This window comes from Diplotaxodon limnothrissa, linkage group LG6, assembly GCF_057381915.1.
Source record: "Diplotaxodon limnothrissa isolate DT_005_m linkage group LG6, D_limnothrissa_male_GT1.1, whole genome shotgun sequence".
NCBI classification, from domain to species: Eukaryota; Metazoa; Chordata; class Actinopteri; order Cichliformes; family Cichlidae; genus Diplotaxodon; species Diplotaxodon limnothrissa.
The window spans coordinates 16,971,241-16,995,450 of NC_140601.1; the positions used below are offsets into that span (position 1 = coordinate 16,971,241).

At 41.9% G+C, this 24,210-nt stretch overlaps 1 protein-coding gene across 2 annotated transcripts in view; it reads left to right on the top strand.

The window, feature by feature from the left end:
* The window catches only part of fbxw7 (F-box and WD repeat domain containing 7), a 141,283-nt gene extending 117,518 nt beyond the window's left edge, over positions 1-23,765 (top strand). For both annotated transcript variants that reach the window (XM_085356878.1, XM_085356879.1), the window contains 10 exons: positions 392-474; positions 1,996-2,137; positions 5,079-5,213; positions 7,529-7,652; positions 7,831-7,967; positions 8,579-8,692; positions 13,323-13,504; positions 17,034-17,259; positions 18,848-19,058; positions 21,227-23,765. In XM_085356878.1, coding sequence (XP_085213004.1) covers positions 392-474; positions 1,996-2,137; positions 5,079-5,213; positions 7,529-7,652; positions 7,831-7,967; positions 8,579-8,692; positions 13,323-13,504; positions 17,034-17,259; positions 18,848-19,058; positions 21,227-21,495 — 1,623 coding nt within the window. In that variant the 3' untranslated portion in view covers positions 21,496-23,765. The remainder of the gene's footprint in view (positions 1-391; positions 475-1,995; positions 2,138-5,078; positions 5,214-7,528; positions 7,653-7,830; positions 7,968-8,578; positions 8,693-13,322; positions 13,505-17,033; positions 17,260-18,847; positions 19,059-21,226) is intronic.
* The last annotated feature ends 445 nt before the right edge of the window (positions 23,766-24,210 follow it).

Below are 24,210 nucleotides of genomic sequence, written 5' to 3' on the forward strand. Positions count from 1 at the left end.
CACATGTTAATTATTGAATCTCCAGCCCATGCATAAAAGTTTAATTTTTCCATTTGCATTAAACTTTTGCAAGACTGTGCTGTCTGTATTTTAATATGCAAAAATTCAGACGTTCTGCTAACAAAGTCTGTAACTTGCAGGAATAATTTTCTGCTTCCAGCACAGTTTAAAAAAAAAAATAGCTCCCTGACCCGTGTCCCTTCTTGATTTTCTTTTCAAGCGCTAATGTCTTAGAACTAAATTGGTTTAGATTTTGTTTCTAAAAGAAAGTTACCAGAATGGAGTTGAATTTATGTCCAAAAGGTTGCCTCTAGCTTTTAAATACAAAATTTCCCACTTTTGTGCTTTCACTGTTACTAAGGTTTTTGTTTCTCCCCTTGTTCTTCCTCAGATGAAGAGAAAGTTGGACCATGGTCCCGAGGTCCGATCTTTCCCTTCAGGAAAAAAGCCCTGCAAAGGTCCAGAGTATCCGAGGTAAGAGAGCTTTTTCTCTCATAAGGCACCCCAGCTATCCACAGACTCATTTTCCCTTGTATTTTTGTTTATCATCTTAGGATCAAAAAGATTATGGTAGAAAATAATAAAGTAAAAATTCTTCCTCCATTGTTTTCATGCTGAACATGTTATAATTGGGACTACCAAGGCAAGCAGTAAAAAATGCCAGGAGGCATAAACAAAGGTTTGCATTGTATATGTGTAAACAGAGGGATGCTCCCTCTTCCATTCTGTCTGCACCATCCAGCCAGCCAGTGGTCCCAGATGTTTCTCTTACCCTGAATATTTAATGCCCGTGTTCACATGTAGCTCCATTAAAATTCAAACTGAACACAGCCACTTAACTGTAAATGTTGCTATGTAACTCGCTCCGTCTCAGCTTCTTCTCCCATTAAAAATGAATCAATAATGAAATCGACCCCCAGCTTCCCATTTTGCTGTCAGCAAGCAGAATGTGAGGCATCGAGGGTGCCCAGTGGATGGCTTCTGCTGCTGCCCTTACATTACAAGGCTACATGGGTACACTTTGAAGTCCTGTGCTGCCTTCCGCATCCAGATACAGCAGGAGACTCTGGGCCTGAATAGAAATTTGTGGGACTGTGCACACTTTGAAGTCTGAGTTAGAAATAACACTTGCCATTTTATTAAGTATACATAGCGAGAACAAATGCTCCTCTGCAATAAATCCCGTCTCCGTGAAGGTTGTATTGATCAGTTTTTGTTGAAATGGTTTTAAAGAGGTGTTGATTCATTGTAATGCACATTCTGGAGGTTGTAGCTTGTGCTGCTGAATGGTGATGAATTGCATTGCATTATACAGAGAGGCCTTGTGTTAATCAGTCGGCACTAATTCAGTCAGACAAGGTGGATATTTATTTTATTTTATTTTTTAAATTGCAATGCTTTTGTGAAGAGTAACTTTTTCTTACTGCAAATAATTATTTTTTTCTGGAAGTAATTACGATGTGATAAAGATGTACTTGTAGAATTGTTGATTAGCTTGAAAATAATAATCATTTTTAAAGTAAATGTCAGTTTAATTGATTTAACCTATGACTTCCCAATAATAACTAAGAACGGATTTAATTAAGAAAATTGCACTAAAGTAAAAAAAAATAAAAAATTAAAATTTGCCTGCAAAATAAAAGCTTGGGCTTGATTGCTGTCATAATTGTCAGAGATAACACAAAAGATGAAAGTTGAATGTAAAAAGGTTTCGTTTTGTTTGTTTTTTTTGTCCATGCCTGATTTGATTTAGCAGAGTTTGCAGCAAAGCTTATTTAAAAAGCCCCTTCATAATGGGCTTCCTGTTATTCTCATTAAGAATATGCTGGGATGTGTAATATTTACATGTGTTTTTCTTAATTGCAGTGACAGCAGTGCTTTTACAGCCTCCACACCCCTACTTAGACTGCAATTTAGTTACGCTATTTGTCTTTAAAGGTCTCATATCAGCATTGGTCTTCAAGATGCTTTGTTTCCTCCCTTTTAAAATTACAGCCCGATGGGAATTGTCCCATGTCCGGCCACACCCACCACATTTGGCCACATCAGAACAGCCAATGGTCAGGGGCAACAGAGACGACGTATCACCTCAATCCAGCCACCCACGGGTCTCCAGGAATGGCTCCGAACATTTCAGGTGAGCGCTCTGGAGTCTTTTTCTTTCTTTTTCCCCACTCTTGGGCGATTCTGAACCCTCGAGGAAAAGCTCATCACAAAGCAGATGTTGCGTCCAATCAATGTTCACTTAGTCTCCGAGATAATTGCTGCCTTGTTGTTGTGGCCCAGCACATTACCATAGGCACTGTAGCGTGGAATTGGGATTAGCCGTACCTGTTCAGACTGAAAAGCAGAGTTATAAGATCACATTAGTCTACTCTACACTTTTTATTTAACCTTTATTTAACCAGGAACTCCCGCTGGGATTAAAATCCTTTTAAAGGAAGTCATGGCCTGTGCTTTTCTTCTTCTTTTTTTTCCCTCTGCGATCCTCTGAAATGGAGACGTTACTTCAGTGTGAATGTCTTCCATGAGCAAAGTTGGCATAAAAACTTTTGTCCTCTTTTTAGCCACTTAAGTAATTAACTGTCATTTACTCTAGAGACTAGCAAAGACATGATGTAATATTATAGTTTACCCCCTATTTATGGTAAATTTCCTATGTTATCATTCTCTGATGGATACAACCTAATAGAGTCATTTCTTTCATGTTAAACTGAAGCGCTAATGACTTCAAGGAAATAGGATGTCATTTAAACATATTAGCCTGGATTGGGCCTCTCTGATTTTCTATATAATGGGTTGCCATGGATTTCATTACCTAAGAGAGTTTAAACCTATTATCTTTGAACAGCAGGGTGAACCCGTGACACCTTGGTGTTTGTTTTACATATATTAGTCCTCAGGCCAGAACATCAGTCTGCTCTCTTTAATCGTACAGCTGAAGCTACAGGGGGATAAACCTCAAGTTCACATTCTGTACATTCCCCAGTCCAGTCCAAGCCTGCATGTAGCTCCCGTTAGTGAGAAACACCTCTTACATACGTGCACCATCACCGACACCTCGCATATCACATCCCAGGATTAGTTGGAGATTTTTAGAAATGGGCTTATTTCTCCTTTTTGTCGAGTTAAATGAGGAATCTGCTGCCACTCGTGTCTTTAGATGAAATGTAAAGATACAACAAGTGGCTACTTACATTAGCTTTGCAGAAAGAGTGGCAACAAAGGGAAACTCTTAAGATGACTGTGTTAAAGGTAACAAAATCCACCTAATGTCTAAAGCTTATTCATTAGCATATCTCCGTTGTTTAATTTGTACTCGAGCAGAAGTGTAAAAACAATGGGCCTCAGTCTTAATTGTCATTGTCATTAGAACTGGTGTAAAAGATCACATGATTGCCTCTTTAGTCTTTATAGCTTGTAGACATCCTCCTTGTTGTAATCTGTTTTGTTCACAGTTGTTGTTTTTTAAAGAAAGTTTAGTTTGAGGGGCTGTATGAGAAGCTTGGACTGTTTTTTGAGTCGTCCGGGGGTTTGTGTTGCCCAGGTCTGGTCTACGGACACTTTGTCAAGCTTAAATTAGAAAAAAGCATCTTTGAAAAACACTGCAGGCTGTAGTTTGAAAGTTTACTGGACAAAAAGGTTCTCAGCACTGGTTGGGAACTGTGGAGCTCTGGTGTTCAGGTTTCTGTGGGAGTGCAAATTATCAGTTGTGAAAACACATAAGTAGCTGTTGCACAGCCCCCTCCCTCCCTCTGTCAGGGAGGGGGTCTCTTAACTGCCTGATTAGCTTTAGAACCAACACCTCTGGCTAAAGCTTTTAGCTGCCAAATTACAGGTGGTTTGCGTATGCCAGATTTTCCACCCTGCCTCGTAGCCTGTAATCATTGTCTGGATTTCAGTGCTCCACAGAGGGGAAAACAACTATGACTGTGGGGTCCAACATACGGTTAGAGAGCTGCTCAGCAGTAACTGAATGTTCAAGCAGAAGAAATAAGCATGCTGACTACTAATAATGGTCTTGATGGAGTCTAGTTCCTCGTATTCACATTTTCCACTGCTGGAAATATGCAGGTGCCTCGAGCAATCCGGTGCTGCAGTGGAGGGCACGTAGGGAACATTAAGGTGTCAGGCATCCTGCACAAGGAAGGATGCTTCCAAGGCGCTCCAATCCAAGTTCAGACTTGGAAGAAAAACGTACACAAGAACACGTAGGCGTCATTCTGTTCCCACAATGCCCCAATGCTGTTTTCAATTTGTGCTACTTGTGGATGTATACGAAATATGCTGCTGATGGTGTTAAATTAGTCCACTGCCAGGTGGTTTAGAGCAACCAGACAAAGAAAAAGGCACACAATTCAGAGGAACAGACCGAAATAAAAGCAGGGAAGGTACCTGTAATCTTTGTAAAAGTAGCAGGGACAGTTATTGTGGTTGGATAAATAAAAGCAAAGTTCATAAAATCACTTTAAAGTCATATTATTTTAACATAAACCTTCGGTTCCTCTGGGTAATCTCTTAACTTGCCTCATAGCTTTGGCTGCAAAGAAATGTTTTTACAAGTGGGTCACTGTTTTCTTTCCTCATGCACACAATCCTGTATTTAAATTGAAGGAAGAAAAAGCTTTGCATCTGTTTTATGGGAAACCAAATGCATTCAACACATTCATTAGGCTTCAAGGTAAATTACAAGAAAACTCCATAAAGCTCCTCTTTTTTTATGTTGCTGCAAAGTCATCAAATCCTGCTAGAAGCTCTGTAAACCCTAGATTTAAAATTAACTTCTTGTCATACATTTTTTCCCCAAGCATAATACATAATGTAGCGGCGAGGGAGAAAGTTTTGATCTAAAATAACATTACATTTTGCTGTGATGTTCTGTACATGACTGACACCATTGCACCTCTGGTGTTTTCTACTAAATTGGCCTTTTTTTCCCCATTGACCCAGGCTTCGACTTTGAAACAGCCACATTTAATGGTTCCCGTCTTCAAAGTAAAGTCATTTGAATAATTTCAATTTTCTCTCTCTTTGTGTTTGTGTGTGTGTGTGTGTGTGTGTCTCTGTCTGTCTTCCAGAGCTGGACTGGCCCAGAGAAGCTGCTGGCGCTGGATGAGTTGATTGACAGCTGTGAGCCCACACAAGTGAAGCATATGATGCAGGTGATCGAGCCGCAGTTTCAGCGAGACTTCATCTCCCTGCTGCCCAAAGAAGTGAGTTCCCCTCAAGCGCCTCGCCCCCTCTGCCTCGGCTTCCTGTGTATTCTGACCTGAACTCCCACAAGAAGCTTTTATATTTGTTCTCGAATGAACACACCTCAAAAAGACACAAGGCAGTCGTCTCAGCCTTGATCGTCCGTCGGTCTTCCCTCGCATCATTTTAGGGCATCCATAGTGGGTGTCTTGCTTTTTGCTCTACATCATAACTGACAAAACAAACAATGTAAAGTGGCACGCTGATAATGTGACATAGGGGATTCTTAACAAATCGGCCTCAATTTGCTGAAGCTTGTGTAGCAGATCAGAGACTTCACACCTTGTCTGGCAGGTGTCAGGATTGAGGGTGGGTGGGGGTAGCGTGGAGAGTGAGGCAATAGGATGCAACATTTCAAGGTGTTGGTGTCACTTGCTCTAAAGCCAAATATACAAACAGCTTTATGTGTGTTTGCACCGGTACATGAGACCTCTCCTTTCATTCTGTTTCTCCTTAAAAGAAAAATGAGCAAAGAAACCAAACAACAACAACAACAAGCGGCTTTGACTTCTTTTGATAATCCCACCTCTCCTCTTAGATCCAGCTCCAGGAAAAATATTAGGTGTGGCTGTCAAGTAATTTTAGCAGGACGGTCCCTGTGGGTTACACTTGAGATACAGTCGAAATTGAAACTATGAACAGATTCTGCAGAAGGCTGAGTGTCAGACTTTAAAAGCAATTTGAGATTGATTTGTAAAACTATTAAAATATCCTCTGGCCTGTAATGATGGCCGGCTTAGATGGGCTTTGGGGTGATTCAGGTATAACGGTGACTTGAAGTAGACCTAACTGTGTAGTGTAACACATTTTAAACCAAGGAGAAGAGATGATTGAACAAATTAAGACTTACTTTTGACTGATTAATTTTGTGTGGATGAATCTAGCATATTAATTCACTATAGCTGAATAGAGTATAGACAGATTCTCAGTCACTATTATCGATCCATCATTAATTAAAATGGAGAAGACAACTGATTAATTGGCTGTGATGGAAAAGCAATACGAGCACATCACTTTGAGCTGTCAGAAATTATATATGATGATGACTTTACATTTTTCCCTAAACTTTTCAGATCAATAATAATTGACAGCTGGAGACCATCCTAAGTAATTTGACTCCATGCTGATGTTCGTGGCAACACACCTGAATTTGTTACTCTGTCGTGGGGTCGCTGTCATCTCATATTGTTGTCGGATAATGAAAGAACAATATTTACACAGCAGCTTACGCCTCATACTGTCAAATGAACCCGTAATCCTTTTTTATGCAGATGCACAACAATCTCTTGACCTAACAGGTGATCCAGCTCATTGCTTTTGTGCAAATATATATGTATTTGAATTTGATTGTTAGTGGAACAAAAAAGCAGGTGACTATCTTTCTGGTTTATGCTCATTTGGTTCAATGAGCTGTAGCATTGTACCTGCGCTGAGAAGCTCAATGTAAAATTTTTTACAGACATGTCGACTCATCTCAACGACTGTTGTACAAGCTACACTAATTATCCTGCATTTGTTTTCTTAGATTTTTTTCTCCCCCCTTATTCCTTTTTATTCTCCTATATTTGTTCAGCACATCCACACTAGAACACTTTAATTTTATCATGTGTGCTGCGTTTATGCCTAGAACCCACACCATGTCACAACTTTAAACCCTGAAATGGACTTTTGGGGGATAGTTTTAGTTTGAAAAGTCATTAATGTGAGTTTGGATGGACAGAAACGGGACTTCTGGAAACAATCATCCAGGTTTTCATCTCACAAGACTAAAAAAGTAAACCTGTCATCTTCTGCTTTTGGCTAATCCCATTAGCTTCAATCTCACCCTATCCCTAGCATCCTCTTCTCTCACACCACCTCCTGCATGTTCTTCACTACATCCATGAACCTTTTTTGCGATCTTTCTCTTATCTTCCTACCTGGCAGTCTTCCTTTGTCCAGTATGTTCACTATCCCTCCTCTGCACATGTCCAAACCGTCTCAGCTTTGCCTCTCTCTTTGTCTCCAAACAGCTGAACCTGAGCTGTCTCTCTAATGTACTCATTTCTAATCCTGTCTCTCCTGGTCAAGCTGTAAACTCTTAGTCTATTCTTCTTGGTCAATATATGATGTACATTTAATGTACATCATATATTGACCATTAGGTTATTGAAAATATGTTATGTATGTCACCTTAAACTGTTGTTTACATCAACTGTAGAAAGTTATAGCTTCTTTTTCCTCCCCCCATTACTGCTTTACACCTTTCACATTGCTCGTCCTTGTCTTTCAACAGCTGGCTTTATACGTGCTGTCATTCCTGGAACCGAAGGACCTCCTCCAAGCAGCACAGACGTGTCGCTACTGGCGCATCCTTGCAGAAGACAACCTGCTGTGGAGGGAGAAATGCAGGGAAGAGGGTGAGCCTAACTGTTTGCAACAGATGCAGGCAGACAGACACTATGCGGTCGCCCAGCGGGAGCAGTCTGAAGCGACTGCTGTGCTTAGAATTGTGGTTATTCCTGTTTGGATAAATGCACTTTTATTGAAAAACAAGGACATTTTAGTCCAACTGGCTTCTTTTCTACCTTCTCACAGGTATCGATGAGCCCCTTACCCTGAAGAAGAGAAAAATTGTCAAGCCTGGCTTCACTCACAGCCCCTGGAAGAGTGCCTACATCAGGCAGCACAGAATAGACACTAACTGGAGGAGAGGGGACCTCAAATCACCTAAGGTAGCTTTTCTTTCGAACTTAAATTCCCCACAGGTTAGAGGAGTTTTACAGATCTGATCAAATGGCCTTGAGGCACAGAAAGATGGTTCAATAAGAGTCTGAAGTGTTAAACTGATGGAAAGTTAGTGAACAGTCAGGTTTGTGCTCCCAGGTATTTGTTTGGAATATTAATTGAGCTGGAGCACAGGAAAATCTTATTCTCCTTCACATTAAAGACTCGCCGTCTCTTTTACCTGTTCAGAAGCTTCTCATAGAGCATGACCAGCATGCTGAAGCTCATCCTTAATGGACCTTGTACGCTGTAGCTGTTTGTGAAACGGCTGCAGGTCATTTTAGGCCGCGACTGGCATAAATTAGTTCCCCACGCTCGTTATAGTCCTTTGCATATGCAGTGTGCCCTGTCAGTTGCTGAGCTCGCAGTCCTGTGACCCACTAGCTGAGACTGAATGTATGCAGCACTGCTTAAAGCGCTGTGTACACCTGCAGCACTTGATGACATTTTCACTTTGATGCATAAGAAGTGTTACTGTCAGCATCATTATTTGCGTTCCACATCAAATCTTCCTCCGTGCCCTTCCCGCTTCATCTCTTTTCATGTGTCCCATTTAAAGGTGCTCAAAGGCCACGATGACCATGTGATCACCTGCCTCCAGTTCTGTGGCAATCGCATCGTCAGCGGCTCTGACGACAACACGCTGAAAGTCTGGTCAGCTATCACAGGAAAGGTAAGAGTTGAATACTGTTACATTTTGGATGTACGCAGAAGAGAAGGGAGGCAGGCACTAATATGAATAATGGGCTGTTTGCTTAATCATACTACTTTTTACACTCATTGATTAGAAGTGAAGGTAACAACTGTGTTGAATTGATTTAAATACTGTATCTTTAGTGCTCCCACTGATATAATTTTGCGTTACACTACCACATAAAAATCTTCCTGGGAAGACTGCTTTCTGTCCCAGTCTCTCCTCTCTTATATTTATCTATTTTGCAGACTTGTAACACAGCCCATGTCCACACGCGGTGTTAGTATTCATTAGCTGAAGCTGGTGCAGACACACAGGCGTTGTGCTGCAGCTTTACGCTGTGTATTAAAAAGAAAGGCAGTGGTTGCTCTGTGATATTGGAGAGCGCTTTACAGATCGTGGTAAATCACAACACTTTCATGCCTCAATGCTGGACTCCTTTCTCAAAAGAAGTTTTCACAAAAAGTCCTTCATTATTTCTCTTCCCAGTCTATCCCTTTTGCTTTTTTTACTCAGATAAATGACATAAGGCTGGGCTTGAACTTGGTCTTTAAAAATGAAAACTTTCAAAGAAAAACCTCTCAAAGGGGGAAAAAAAAAAAGATGTTCTGCATGATCACAGTGGGGCGTTTCGGCCTCACTTTCACATGTAAAAGAGTTGAGTTTGCTTTTCATTGCTGCGGAGATTCGGCTGAACACATAAAGTAAAGTTGGCTCTCTCCCAACTGGTGATTACATGCATATCAGTCACAGTCACATTTGCTGATCTGAACAGATCTCGCCAAGGTCATCCGATAGGCATGGAGCACAGTTTGGCTCTCCTACACCCAAAGACTAATATCTGGATGACAGGTTGCTGAATTATAGCTGCAGTAGCTCCATATTGGTGGTGGAAGCCTGTGATGAGTCACATCACCAGCAGGCTCTAAAGCCCCCCCCCCCCCCCCAAACCCACCCTGCATTCAGAATGACATCACAGACAGAGGTTATTGTATGCGCTTTCTACAATGCTAATCTGCCTCAGGATTGTTTGTTTACATTAGTCATGAAGGCGAGATGAGCCTAAATCCGTGTTTGGTTGCTGTATTCAGAGCACACATTCCCTCTGTGGATTTCATCTCTTTGCCTCCTTAGCTCTCAGCACCACAGAGAGTGAATCCCTCACTGGAGAGGAATGGCCAGTTAAGCCGAATCGACCATTTCGGTGAAGTGGCTGTCGATGCCAGTAAAACTGTAAAGTAAAAATACAATGAGATTACCGGCCCCTGGATTTGTTTTTTCTCCCTGCTGTCAGAATTCTTTATAGTCTTTGCCAGCTTATTTGAAGACTTGATTGCTACTTTTTCTTAGTCCGTCTCTGAGATGCAGGTCTGTAAAGTGGCTGTCAGTGATCTTGAAGTGTTACACAGCTTACAATGGCTGCTGTAACTACCAGTGTTCATATCAGTATCATTTCTCTTGTACTTTTTTTTTTTTTTTTTTTTTTGGTGGGGTGGGGTGGGGGGGTTGTCATATTGCACGTCTCCCAAGATTGTAGCCATTATCTTTTCTCTGTAATTTTTTTTGTAGTAATTTATTTTAATTTCCTGCACCTTTTTGTAAACAAATCTTTCAACTTCAGCAAAGCACAGTCACCCAGTCTCTACTTCTACAGCCCTGCCACTTAACTCTTACTGAGACCTGGATCAATAAGAGACTGCAGCATGGTGATCAGCTGAGATGAGAAACTGTGATTGTGTTATACTTTTTTTTAATATATAAATCATGCTCTGAAAGGACGGTATGTTTGATTCGGGGTCAGAAGTAGTCCCTCAAATCAGTAATGACTTTGGTGACTGATTATAGATTACAAAGGTAAATTGGCTCAGAGATCAGTGTGGTTACCTTTTCTCCAGGAGAGTGCAGAGATCCACCTGCAGCAGCATGCTTTGCAGGTGGGTGATTTAAAAAGTCGGGATGGGAAAAGAAATTGGTCACTGCGTAGACAATTTGTGCCAAAGAGAGACCACTATTAACGCTTCCCTCCCGTTTGTGCTCCTCTGCCTCAGAAACATTGCCTCCACTTTAGAGGCATCGGTACAGTTCCCCTGTGATGGGATACTGTGGGGTGACTCAAAGGCTGCTGCATTCAAAATGTTCTCAGTGTTGTCTTTACACCAAATACTGCATCCGATCAGATGTTTCCATCGGCTGTTTAATGAATCTGTTGACAATACCCTCTTCTCTCCCAGATTTGTTTGTGAATTGTGTATTTTTCAAACTCATTAGGTATTTTTTAGCATAGAAAGTGTGCATTAGATTAATAAGCCTCATTTGCATGAGCATGGCCTAAATTTTTAATTGCTCAACAAATATTCATCAGATGCAGTTACTCCAGCAAAAATAGAGCTTTAACAAACACCACAACCAGCATTTGCCTTTTCATCTTTGCAGCTAGTTTTGTCCTGCCCCTCGATTCATCTTGTTATGTAAAACACGGCGACTTGAACCCGTTCTGTGAGGTAATCAGGGAATTATTATATGAGAATATTTTATATAAAGACTTCCACACCTGGAACAAAACTGGGTTGCTAGCTAGTAATCAGGTTAGACAGTGGGTTTTATTTATGGTGGAAGTACTGCAAGAAGCAAGCAGTGCTTAAATTTTAAACAATATAACATTATCTGCTGGATCTTGGAGACGTGTGGTCTGGCAGATCTTCAAAGCTTCTTTTTCCTGCTGAAGAAACTGTTGAGTAGACGGTTCTTGAAGGCTTCGTCTTTGGCTGGATGGACCTTTGTCTTTGCTTGTCTCCAGCTTCAGCCGGGGACGTCAATCTTCCATCCAAGCACACAAACAAACACATCTTGCTGCTTCAAAGGTGGCTACCTTGTGCTACCAGAGCAGAGTGTGTCCTTGGTGGTGCCTGTCAGAGGCAGCCTCAGCTGTCAGGCAGATTTAAGATGGCAGAGCTGCGGACTACCGTCGTATTCAGGGAGAGGTGTCCTCTGCGAGACGCTTTAGCCGCATTGACACGCGTCCCCTGTTTTTAACTGAAAACAAGGGGAGATCCACAGATTAGAGGTGGCTTTGGGAACTGTTAACAGACTGATTAGCGAGCATCTGAAATCATTCAGCACCGTGTGATTACCCATACTTATGTGACACGTCTGTATTATCCACTTAGTACTTGGAGACAAACAGTAGATCAAAACCATGTCATCAAATCATCAACACAAGGAAAAGGCAAGTAAGAGAGGGGAAGAACACATTAGTAAGACTCTGTTCGCCTGCCGCTTTGGTTATGCGTTTCATAGTCTATCTTGAGACATTTGTAACCTCTCGTTCCTCTACTGTCAAACAGTCAAGTATGGAAATGAAACTATAGCCGCAGTAATCTCTTAATCATCTGGTATCAGGCTATAATTATCTGATGGCTTCACCTGAGCCAGTTTATTTTAACCTTTGCTAAGCATTAGTTGAACCCACATTGAGCCCTACATGTGGCCCACATTTTCTCATATTTGAGGTCTTGAAAGGTGGGCTGTTCAATACAAAGGGAAATCTCCTGCATTTGTCTTTCAATGAGGCCAGCTCTCAGGTTGCTAAAGCGGATACTCCCCCGCCACAGTTTTTAAACCAAGACGAGATCTGAAGCAAATGTAAAGCATTGTATGAAAATCCTCATGTGTTTAAAACGGGGGGAAAAAGGCAGGCCTTCACACATTCATTAAACGAGCGCTAATCTTCTTTCATTCTTTGGAACCGGCTTATTTTATGTTTGTTTCACAGACAGATAAAGATGCCTAAGCCCTTCATTTCAGATATTCTCTCTTCCCACGTAGTGTTTGAGTAGGCTTTAATCACACTCTCATTCTTGGAGGCTTTGATTTATGGGAAAAATCCTGCATTATTGTATCCCCAGCGTGATGCAATAAACTGCAGGCCTGTAGTTGAGTGTTACGCAGCAGTATCGCTCATTCATCACTAATGGAAATTAAAATGTGTGCACAAACACTGAAAGTAATCCTCAGGATACAACGCAGTTTTCTGGGGGGTTACATTTCAGTGGCAGACTCCACTCTAAACCTGACATGAGCACAGCAACTGCAACTTCTACAGTTTTTTCCTCCCTAAAAGAATTTAAATTGAATGAGTTTGGGAGGCTCGAATGGGACAAACTGCTTGGACACAGATTGAGTTGATCAGAAAGATTTCCATAAGTGCTGTAATCAATAACTAATCTCCTGTCCCTAATGAGGATGAATGGAGACATTTTAGTGAAGACTGTCATCAACCCTTCCTGCAAATGATTTGGCCACTTTCTGAAACTTACGTTAAATCTTGTGCAGAGCTCTGGGAGGTTTTGTCCCAGCACGACAGCAGCAAGTGTGGACTCAGTTTTTCCTTACTGTAAAATGTCAAATTAAATTTTTCCCCCCCTGAAGGCAGCGAGAGGGCATGCAGGAAGAGAAAATCCCGAATGAGATTTTATGAATTCTTAAGCTGAGCTTTGATATGTATGAATGCCATCACCCCAAATGCCTTTCAAATGAACTTTTCTAACATCAGAAGTCTGTACTGTCCATCAGGAATCCTGATCAAGACTCTCCTTCTTCTCCTCTTTAGTGTCTGCGGACATTGGTGGGCCACACAGGGGGCGTGTGGTCATCCCAGATGCGAGACAACATTATCATCAGCGGCTCGACTGATCGCACACTCAAGGTCTGGAACGCAGAGACGGGAGAATGTATCCACACCCTCTATGGGCATACCTCAACAGTGCGCTGCATGCACCTACATGAGAAAAGGTACGGAGCAGCTCACTGCTGTGCTTTAAGCCCAAGCTTGAAGGCTCTATGATGCTTTCGATGAGATGAAGATTTGCCCGATCAGTCTTGAGCTGAAATGAGTAGAAAATGTTTAGCCTTTTTTTCAGGCTAAACTTATCAAATACTACCAGGTTCCACTAATTGTTGCTTTCATCGCTCGTGTGTGATATTAAACTGATTTTCTTTGCGTTTTAGATAAACAGAAAAGCGTTTTGTGCTATTGATATAGCAATCTCTGAAAATAATAGTTTTGTTAGTGTCATCCTTAAATGGGTCAATTTTAGTATTGTAGTGAGCTTTGCCAATTGTGTACTGCTGTGTGAAACTGTGCGCCTTCCTGTTTAAGAAACTGTCATGTTTTATTTAACCCTTAGATGTTGTTTTTCTTCAAAATCTTTAAAAGTTGTAATATATTCATATTCCAGGTATTCCTCATAAAATGTTTGTAACATGAGGCCATTTCTATTTTTATTTATTTTTTCATTAATTAAAAAAAAATGCAGTTTTTGTATCACTACCCCGCTCTTCCATAAGTGGGGTCAAAAATGACCCCAAGCAGTTCCTCTGGAATCTTCTATGAAACTTTCATTCTTAGCAACTCTGACTGTCCCACTTACACTTCTGATGGATCAAGAATTCATTTTTACACAGTAACAGACATGATTTATAGTCAGGGCTGCACATAAGTGGTCCGCAGGTGTGCATTCGGTGTCAAAATAAAAGTATTCCAAGAAATTCCGAGAATATGCGCTTCTTTTGCAGTGGAGGAACACCAAAGTAATTGCTTACGGAGCTTGCTTCTTCGACATCTTTAAGAGTTCTGAACAAATGTCTGTCCTCCTCCAGATTATCTTATGTACGCAAACGCGCGTTGCAACTTGTTATCTGGTGCGTGTCTTTTATTTTGACAGCGAATGCGCACCTGCGGACCATTTATGATGTATTTTTTTTGTTTGTTAAATATCTAAAGTAACATGGCTGCCATGAGGCCAGCTAGAATCCCTGTGGCCCTACAAATGATCCAGGCCCATCGGAGGAAATGGATATTGAGTCTAACAGGATGAATTAGACGGCCAGGGCTTGCACCTGGGTTTAGTACTGTCTCCCCAATAGATGCATGGAAGATGCTCATGTCTGATAATATAATAGAAGAGGTGCTGACATGCACAAACATGGAGCCGTGAAGAGTAGCCACAGACAGGGGAAAGGTTTGAAAAAATGTAATCAAACTTAAGCTCCTAGCCTTCATTTGATTGACCATTCTTGCAGGAAGTGAGAAGAACTGGGATGTACCAGGTGGTGTGCTTTTTGGGAGTCCTCTGCATAACCCATTGTACAAGGCCACTATGTCAATTCAAAGATTTAAAGATATTCGCCGTTTCTTGCACTTTGATGCCAAGAGGACCAGAGCCTACCGACTGAAAACAAACCACATGGTAGCTTTCCGCTACATATGGGGCCTGTTCCTGGTCAACTGCAGACAGAAATTCATCCTCAGTGATTGAGTTACAGTGGATGAACAACTTGTGCCTTTCAGAGGGAAGGCCCAGCTTCTGCAGTATATGCCGAGCAAGCATACAAAAAACTCCAATATCTTAAAATTAATGAAAAAATAAATAAAAATGCAAAGGGCCTCATGTCACAAACATGTTTTATGAGGAATACCTCAAATATGAAAATATAACTCTTCGTTTTAAAGATTTTGAAGAATAACAACAGAGTTTATAGCAAAAGGCATTGATTTTATTTGGGGTCATTTTTGACCCCACTCGTGGAAGAGTGTAGGTATTGGTAGGTTGTGCATCCAAGGGTTAATACTCTTGTTTTCTTGCTGGTAGGAACGCTGGCTCTGCCTGATCTGTGCCTGAAATCAAAGTTGATCCACACATGAGCAAAGTGCTGAAATGAGTACCGGTTACCTCATGTCATGTCTGTGTGTGTCGTTCAGTTTTATACACGAGTATAGACTTTACTTATTTATTTTTATCCTTTTGTAGAAAAAGGTCCAAACATGTTGCCTGACCTTGTTCATGGATTTCAAAATTGGCTTCAAGTGCTAATAAGAATTAAATGAAACCTTTTTTTTCCCCCCATAATTTGTATAACTAGGGATAAGATTTTACTTCAGTCTTTTTCCCCCAGTGTCTTAACAATAAGAGTCCATCTACTACAGTCTAAGCTTTTATTTTGAAAGTTCTTGGTAGAGACAAGCTTTTTTTTCTTTTTTTTTTTTGCATGTGTACAGCATATTAGGCACCAGTGCCTCTTTTGTCTGTTTATTAGATGTAAGGCTACAGGGAGCTTGGCAGAAACAGTGAATCTGTCTGTCTCAAACATTTACAGCAGTCCAGCAGCATCTCCAAAGCTCACAAACTCATGTTTCACATGTTTTTTTTTGGCTCTACTGTACTCTATGGGATAAATATTCGTTTTAATTGGTGTAAAAAACCATATAACTTTCAGAAATAAGAAACACAGGATAGATTAATCCTTGAATGTTCCTTATGATTCATCACACCCACATTTACAGCCATCCCATCTGGTAAATAAGAGCAACTGTACAACGGTAAAAGAGGACAGCATCTATGAAAGAGAGCATGTGGTTTCATAGTGATTAAATGGACCCTGTGAGGCGACTTAAGTGAACTGCTGCTCACTTATTCACTCAGTATCACACTCTGGAGACTCGAAGTGCTCTTTTCGCCTTAGGGCCCACCAAGGTTTTTGTGTAGCATTTGATTACTCACTCAGTGGAAATGCTGTGAGCTGCTGGTAGATGGTGAATAACATGTTGGTGATTTCTATCTGTGTAGCACCGTGAGGCGTTTAATAAATAGAGTATGGGCTGTGTGTATCTACAGCATGTTTTGTTTTGTTTTATTTTATTTTATGTATTTATTTATTTTTGGCTAAATTGAAATAGCCCGTAGAAAATTTAAGGTCAAATGCGGAGAGATGCCCGTCTTAGTCCTTACTGAAGTGTCTTGAAGCTGATGGAAGTTGATGAAAGTATTGACCTTAAGTGTGATAATCTGAAAAATGTTCAACTTGAGTAACTGTCACTCTAAAAGGAGTTTCTCTTCCTGTAACCGGTAATATATATTTCCATTCAGGGTGAATTCACAGATCAGGGCGGCTGTTAAAGACAGGTGTGGGGGTTTATTTCTACATTCATGTATGAACATGAATGTGATGCTGTGGGTTACTCATTGTCAGAGTAGTGAGGATCCGTGCATACGTGCCTCATTATTCTGTCAGTGCATTTACCATATTATGAATGAGCAGTTGTGTGGAGTATTGAATTTAATCTTGGAGAATGGATGACTTTAAATGCACGTTACATCTGTGGGAAAGCAGCTCAGCATAAAGGCAGCTATTGAATTCACGGTGGTTTGAACTGATTACTGCACCCGTACTCATCATCTCTCTCATTCATTCCTGAATCTCTCCTGAATATCTGTGTTGTGCTACGGTTACCTTTCTCACTGTCTGCGTTTGTGTCATGCAGGGTGGTCAGTGGATCTCGTGATGCCACGCTGCGCGTCTGGGACATTGATTCAGGTCAGTGTTTACACGTCCTCATGGGCCACGTGGCGGCAGTGCGCTGCGTCCAGTATGACGGGCGACGGGTGGTCAGCGGTGCCTACGACTTCATGGTGAAAGTTTGGGACCCCGAGATGGAGACCTGCCTCCACACGCTGCAAGGCCACACAAACAGAGTGTACTCATTACAGGTGAGGCCTCCCACAGCATTAAAGAAAAGACTGGTGTATACCAATCAACCTTGGAGCCAAATGAAATGTACGAGTTACTTTGTTTTAGAGTCTTTGAGAACTCGTATAAAAACATTCTCGTTTATGACGCAATGAATCAGATGCAGTTGGTAGTTTTTAGGTCCATATATGTAAGAACTCGTCTAACTACATTATTGTAAGGGCTGTCTGTAAGACTGATGTGAGCATAAAAGAGGCTTTAACCATGTTTGACTATTGTCAAAGGGCCGGATTTGCTAATCTAAAAGAAATAGCACAAGGCTTCAATAAGCATAAAGCAAGCCGGTTGTGTGCGTGACTTTCTACCAGAATTTATGAGCAACCAGTTCATCTCAGCCTTAACGAGAGTAGGACAGATTAAGGTGGCAAGCAAACACATGTGGGTTTGAGTGATCTACTAAAAACACAGCTTGTTGCTTACAATTTGTCAAACATAATACAGTCGTTAGTTTTATGCATGCATTTCTCTCTCAGCACGGCAGCATAGGACAGAGACGGTGGAAGTTTTCTGTGGTAGAAACAATGATGTACTGGAGGAATGGGAGAAAATTTAAATAAACATTTCAAAATTACAATATCCAATCTTTTCTGCAAATGTGACACCTCTCCTACACTATTGGTGGAAGTTCTGTGGGTGGCTCAGGTGTGAAATGTATAGTTTTCAGGGGTTTATCAGTTTTCAGCGTTATTTTGTTATCGTTTTTATCGTTTACTCGTCTTTCCTGGGTCTTTTCACGTGTGTTATGAATAAATTTTCTTTTTTTCGGTACCGGTACTAGTTTTATTTTATTGTATTTATCCGCGACACCTTAAAGGCCGGTCCGTGAAAATATTGTCGGGCATAAACTGGTCCGTGGCGCAAAAAAGGTTGGAGACCGCTGTTTTAAAGGAAAAGTTTATCAAAGCTCTGCTTAACTTCTTGAAAAGAACTACAAGCCAAAAGACTGAAGGGCTGAAAGACATTTTGGCACAGTGGGCATGCATAATTTCCTTAAGTTGATAGTTGCAGGCTGTCTTTGATTTACACCAGCAAATTAAGAACCGTGTGCCTTGACAGTGGATGTTTTAACACCTTTTTGTGTTAAAAACAAGTGGAGAAAATCTTAATTTATTATGTCCCAGCATATATGTGTGCTGTTTGTTCGTTTGGAGGAAGGGGGGAAAAAGTTTATACCCGTTTGTCCTCTAATATGTCCTCTCTTCTCATCCACTCTGTGTGATGACAGAGCACTTTAGCTGGTGCCATAACCCTCACAGAGGAGGCTGATTACTGCACTGATAGATTGGTTTTTGTGCCATGCTGCTTTGATAGACTTTTAAAGTGTTGGTTCTCTCCAACTAGATTTGGGAAGCAGCAGAAAAGCTTTAACAGATCAATACTGTGCATCCATTTTAAATGGGTTTAGTCTAAGGTTAATAGAAACAAAGTACGCAGTGTTGAAATGTGAGGTGCTTTTGCCGTCAACTCCAACTTCAAGTGACAGTTTTGGTTATCTAGAGGCGGCCGTTTGATTTTCAGACAATTTAAACGTATTCATTGTTTCTGTAGTTCGATGGGATCCACGTCGTGAGCGGCTCATTGGATACGTCTATAAGGGTCTGGGACGTGGAGACGGGCAACTGCATCCACACGCTAACGGGCCACCAGTCCCTCACCAGTGGCATGGAGCTCAAAGACAACATCCTGGTCTCAGGCAATGCAGACTCCACCGTCAAGATCTGGGATATCAAGACTGGCCAGTGCCTCCAAACACTGCAAGGTGAGGAAAGTGAAGTATGAACAGTGTGAGAGTTACTGTAAAACTTCTGGAAAACCAGAGGCTGTCTCAGCTGTTATTGAAATCTAATTACATTTTAATGACAGGTTTAACTTTTCATGACTACATCTCACACTTTTCTGAGTCCATCATGTTGGCAAAGCTGCGGGTAGTTGTTGCTGCAATGGAAGTCTCCAGGACCACACACGGGCAAAACACGTTGTAGGATACATACGAAACTGCTGCACATTTACTGCTGTTTGGATAAACCCTAAAAGAATAAAAGTGTTCTTTGTACTGCATTCAGCTGAGTACTCACACAGCAGCTGGTGCATTGTCTCCCACTCAGAAGAGCTTGACCTTAGTGGCTCCAACGTTTTTGGGTGTTGTTGGAGGATGTTTGCTTATCACTTCCAAATTTCTGTGTTTATTTGCTGGGAGTCATGAGATCAGACTCTTAGCTGTTTTATTCTGATAAAATAATTTCAGATGTGGTCTTATGCGCAGACCTTACAGTAAAAAATCAGTACAAAGGTCTCATGTGACAGGACAGCCAGGCTACATCAGAGATTTTGGGGATGTAACTCTTATATTTTCTTTCTCTCTTAACTTTCTGTCCTGTCTTGATGTGCTACTGTTTTCATACCACTAGACTTGGTTATGTTGTACTCAAAGCAGCTACACCTAAGGTGGCTGCAAAACAACTTGACTGAAATGTAGACTTATAGATCCATGGATAAATGACTTAAAGTGTAGAAAAGTGGCAATGCTAGCCTTGGAGGATAACAACAACAAAAAACACGTTAGATGGGACTCTGTTTGATACTGACAGTCCAATTAAAAATCCATCTAAATTACCTGTTTGTGTGTGTAAGTGGAGCAGAACTGAGCCAACACCTTGCAAGCCTGCTGGTCCTGATTACAGTCTCATTTCCTTTGTGTCTGAATAGTTCTAACTCCATTAGCAGCACTGGTGCCTCACAGGATGTTGGAAATCCTTTGGCTGAATAGCAGTGGCAACCAGCAGTGCCCCACTCCTAACCGCCCTCATTAGCAAACTCCAAACCCGCATGCGGGTGCTGCGTCCACAGCGCACACAGCAGCCCAACAAAGGATGGTCGTATAAGAGCCTTAAGAGAGCAGGAGGGACGGCGTGCAGGGAGGGAGACTGTGGGTCTGTCTGGTGAAGAGAGGTGACTACAGTAAAAGACTGAGGGCCCGGGAACTTTGTAGGTCATATAATTAGGTCAGCAGACAATTTCTGCCATTCATTAGTGTGTTTTGATAAGACAATAGGCCAACAACAAGGCTGTCACTGTCAGCTCGAGAGCGCATAGGTAATCACGGAGCAGAGTGCTTTGTTGTGGTAATGGGAAGAGCAGAGGGAGGAGAGAGACAAGCAAGCTGGGGGTTGGTGCAGAGCAGTATTGTGTAGCCGGGTAAATAACTCAGCCTTTGAACTAATCAGAGACGGAAACAGAAAAGATGTGAACGCTTGTTCAGAGATTTCAGCAGGTTTCGTCGGTGAAAGGGTTGTGTATCCTGAAACAAGTTAAATGCATCTGAGCTCACAATTCAGTCAAAATCAGTTCATTTGCCTGCACTCGACTCTGCACTCGTTTTTGTTTTCGCTTTAATTGATTTAATTAAGGTATGATTTTCAAGCCTGAAGGAGTCACGCATACAGTCACAAATAAACTCACTTCAGCCACTACACGCTTTAACCGGTATGTACTGGCACCAAACAGGCCAGACAAAGGTGTAGCTGAAGCTGCTTAGCGTCTGTGACAGACAGGAATGAGCCCTGGCAGCTCGTCCTAAAGCCTGCCAGCTGTACGAAGATCTCATTGTCACAGCACCGTCAGGAGTAGGAGCTCTTCTTTCACCTCACAGGCTGACAGAGATCTTGCTTTCAGATCTTTCCCTGTATCTGGGTTCTTCATTATTTTTAAATTCACCCATTCTTTATGTGCCAGTAGACTAGCACGTTTGACCAACATTTTCCACGAGCTTTGGTAGAAAGGGATTCCCCTATGTTACAGGTTTTAGGACCTGACTGATCCACACACATTTACTGGAAACTTTAACCTGAATGTAAATGTTTTAAGCCATGAAAAAAAAGACTTTTCTTTACCTCGTCCCACTAAATATAAGTATCTTTGTGTCTTCAGGTCCTCACAAGCACCAGAGCGCCGTGACGTGCCTCCAGTTCAACAAGAACTTTGTCATCACCAGCTCGGACGATGGCACGGTCAAACTGTGGGACTTGAAGACCGGTGAGTTCATCCGTAACCTGGTGACTCTGGAAAGTGGCGGAAGCGGCGGTGTGGTGTGGCGCATCCGGGCCTCCAACACCAAGCTGGTGTGCGCGGTTGGTAGCCGCAACGGCACAGAGGAGACCAAGCTGCTGGTCCTGGACTTTGACGTAGATATGAAGTGAGAGGGAGCACGGTGGGGAAGGTCGAAGAGAGCGAACCGCACAGGAAGTAGAAGAGAGGGAATGGGAGACCTGGAAACTGGAGAGCCAACATCCAAATGCTAGAACCACAACCACCAACAGTGGGCTGTCCTGTCCTCTACCATCATCTTCCCACGTCCCCCCCCTGCTTTTTTGGGCAAATGTTACTGACAAAGAGACACACCCTCACCTGTTCAGCCCCTGCTTTTGAGCCCCTTCCACCAGCACAAGGTGGAGCCTAAAGGGGGATCGGGTTGGAAACGAGGCGAGGAGGGCGGAGCACGACTGGTCTGTCCCTTGATTGGCTGTGAGAAAGAAGAGGAAGAGGGGAAAAAAAGAGGAACGGCCGAAAATGACTGAACTCTTTTGAAGTGACTCTCAATCCTTTCAGTTTGGGGGCAGCTTCACTCAGAGACTTAGTTTCGCTCAAGCCTGACAGATTTTGACATGTACAGAGATATATTATTTTTTAAAAGCCCCTCCCACCCTCTGTAACCCCCTCCCATCAGTGTGCCCCCCCCCCAAAAAAAAAAAAAAAGACAAACACACACATACACTCAAAAGGCTGACCGGAAAGTGGGAAACGTTGACCGTAGGTTAAGGCTGAGAAAGGTGGATTTTCCACACCTAAAGAGCTGCTCGGTGTAGCCTGTTCAGGCTAGTTTCTCGTCACTCCATTTCTGTTCCTGTTTGTTTCTCCCCTTCTGTAGTCTGATTTCTTTAAAATAACGCACACAAACACAACTGTGAATTTCAACACCTCTTTGGTTTATCATATGAAAGGTTTTGTTTTTTCCGCCTTTTCTCACTGTTGCCAACAGCAACAAATCCCAGTATTAGAAACCTGCCCTGTTTAGGTTTGCCATCTTTGTCACAAGGGTTTATTTTGTTTTGATTTGTTTTCTTCCTTTCTTCCTGGTTCTTCCTTTCTGTTTTCTACATACCTGGGTTCGGAGCGCCGTCTCCACATGAACATCAATGCTGTCCAGATTTTTCCAGAGTCTAGCTGGGGTGGTTTCCTCAATGCCAGTGCTGTGACGAGAAGAAGAAAAGGTCCTTTGCTCTAGGCGCTGTGGATTAATGCCCCCCTGAACCCCACTCGTCCCCCTCCCTTCCCCTCTACCGTTTTCCCCCCCAGTGGCCAAACTGTATTTATGCTGCTAGATGAATGGGGAAAAAGAAAGAGAGAGATGGAACTTTTACTTGCTGTGACGTTTTAGTCCCAGGCAAAATTCCAAATTGAACTCTATGTTTGGACTTACAGAAACAAAATATGAGAAAAAAAGGTAACATCCAGCTTTTTATTTTCTGTTTTGTTTTTGCCACTGAAACTTGAGCCAAACGTGCCTCTACGAGGCCGAGAGGAGGGAGCGTGTCCGACAGATACCGGCGGGGAGCGCCCGCAGAGAGGAAACAAGGGGATGTACACTGTTGGCGTGCGTGCGTGCGTGTGCATGAGTGCGTGTGTTTAGCGTGTTAATGGGCAACTTGTAAACACATTCCTTGGGACAAAGCTCTTTCGGCCTGTTCTTTGGGGAAATGTACAAATGCTGTTCAGACTGGCAAAGACAAAAAAAGCGAAAATATTAAAAAAAAAAAAAAAAATCCTAGCAGATGTATCGATTTTTAACAGGTGAATGAAAGAACTGTCCATATCCGTGCGTGTGATTGTTGTTCCGTTCAAAGATGTCTGAAGCAACAGAGGAGACCATCACAAGCATCAACTGACAGGCGGAGCTGCCGGGAGTCTTAGTGTTACATGTGTCACAGTCGAAATCACCCAGACGGCCTCGCGGGTCGTCATGGGGGGAGAAATTTTAACAAAACAAAAAAATCCCACAAAGGCAACAAAACATGAACAGAAACATTGTAGCCAAACAAAAACCGTCCCAATCTCCAAGAGTCACAACTCAAGCTGAACTGTGAAAGTGGTATAACACTGTATATTAAAAAAAAAAAGAAAACAATCTTGCTCTATCTCCTCTTGTTGTTTTCTCCCTCTGATTTTAATTTATGATCTGGTTTGAGAAATCAGATTTGTTGCAGGTGTTTTTATTTCTTTATTTCTTTGTTTTTTTCCAGTTCATGTAAACTGCCTGGCAAAAAAGAAAACGGACAGAAAAAACCTTAAAGGGATTGTGTATTTGTTTGATTCACTTAGAATTTTATTTTCTTATAACTTAAGTGCAATAAAATGTGGGTTTTTCTTTTTTCATTTCAAGCTGACAGTTGTCTGTTTTTGTTACCTGTATGAAGGCATCTTATGTGTTCAATAAAGCAAATTATTTGGTAATTACATCCACAAGGGAATAATTTTAAACATTAATCACAGCGCAGTCTTAGTCTTCTAGTTTTGTCGACGGTGTGATCAGAGCACCTTCACAAAAACAGATATCTGACTTCAGTTTAGTCTCCCCTTCAAGATGGGCTTCTTATGTCGCTCTGCACCATTTCCAGCACTCCTGCTACTTCCTGTGTACTCCCTGGAAGTCCCATTCTGACCACTTAAAATGCGCACGCTTTCATGTGACGTCCTGCGCAGTTTTCAAACAATAACTTTTCAATTTGTCCCATTTCCCAGAAAATAAAATCAAAGTATCAGAGAGACAAATCTGTGGACTAATGCGAGATTTTCAGTAGTGACTTTATGTCCAGTTGCTGATGAAAAGAGCAGCTAAGGGCATTTTTCATTCCGCC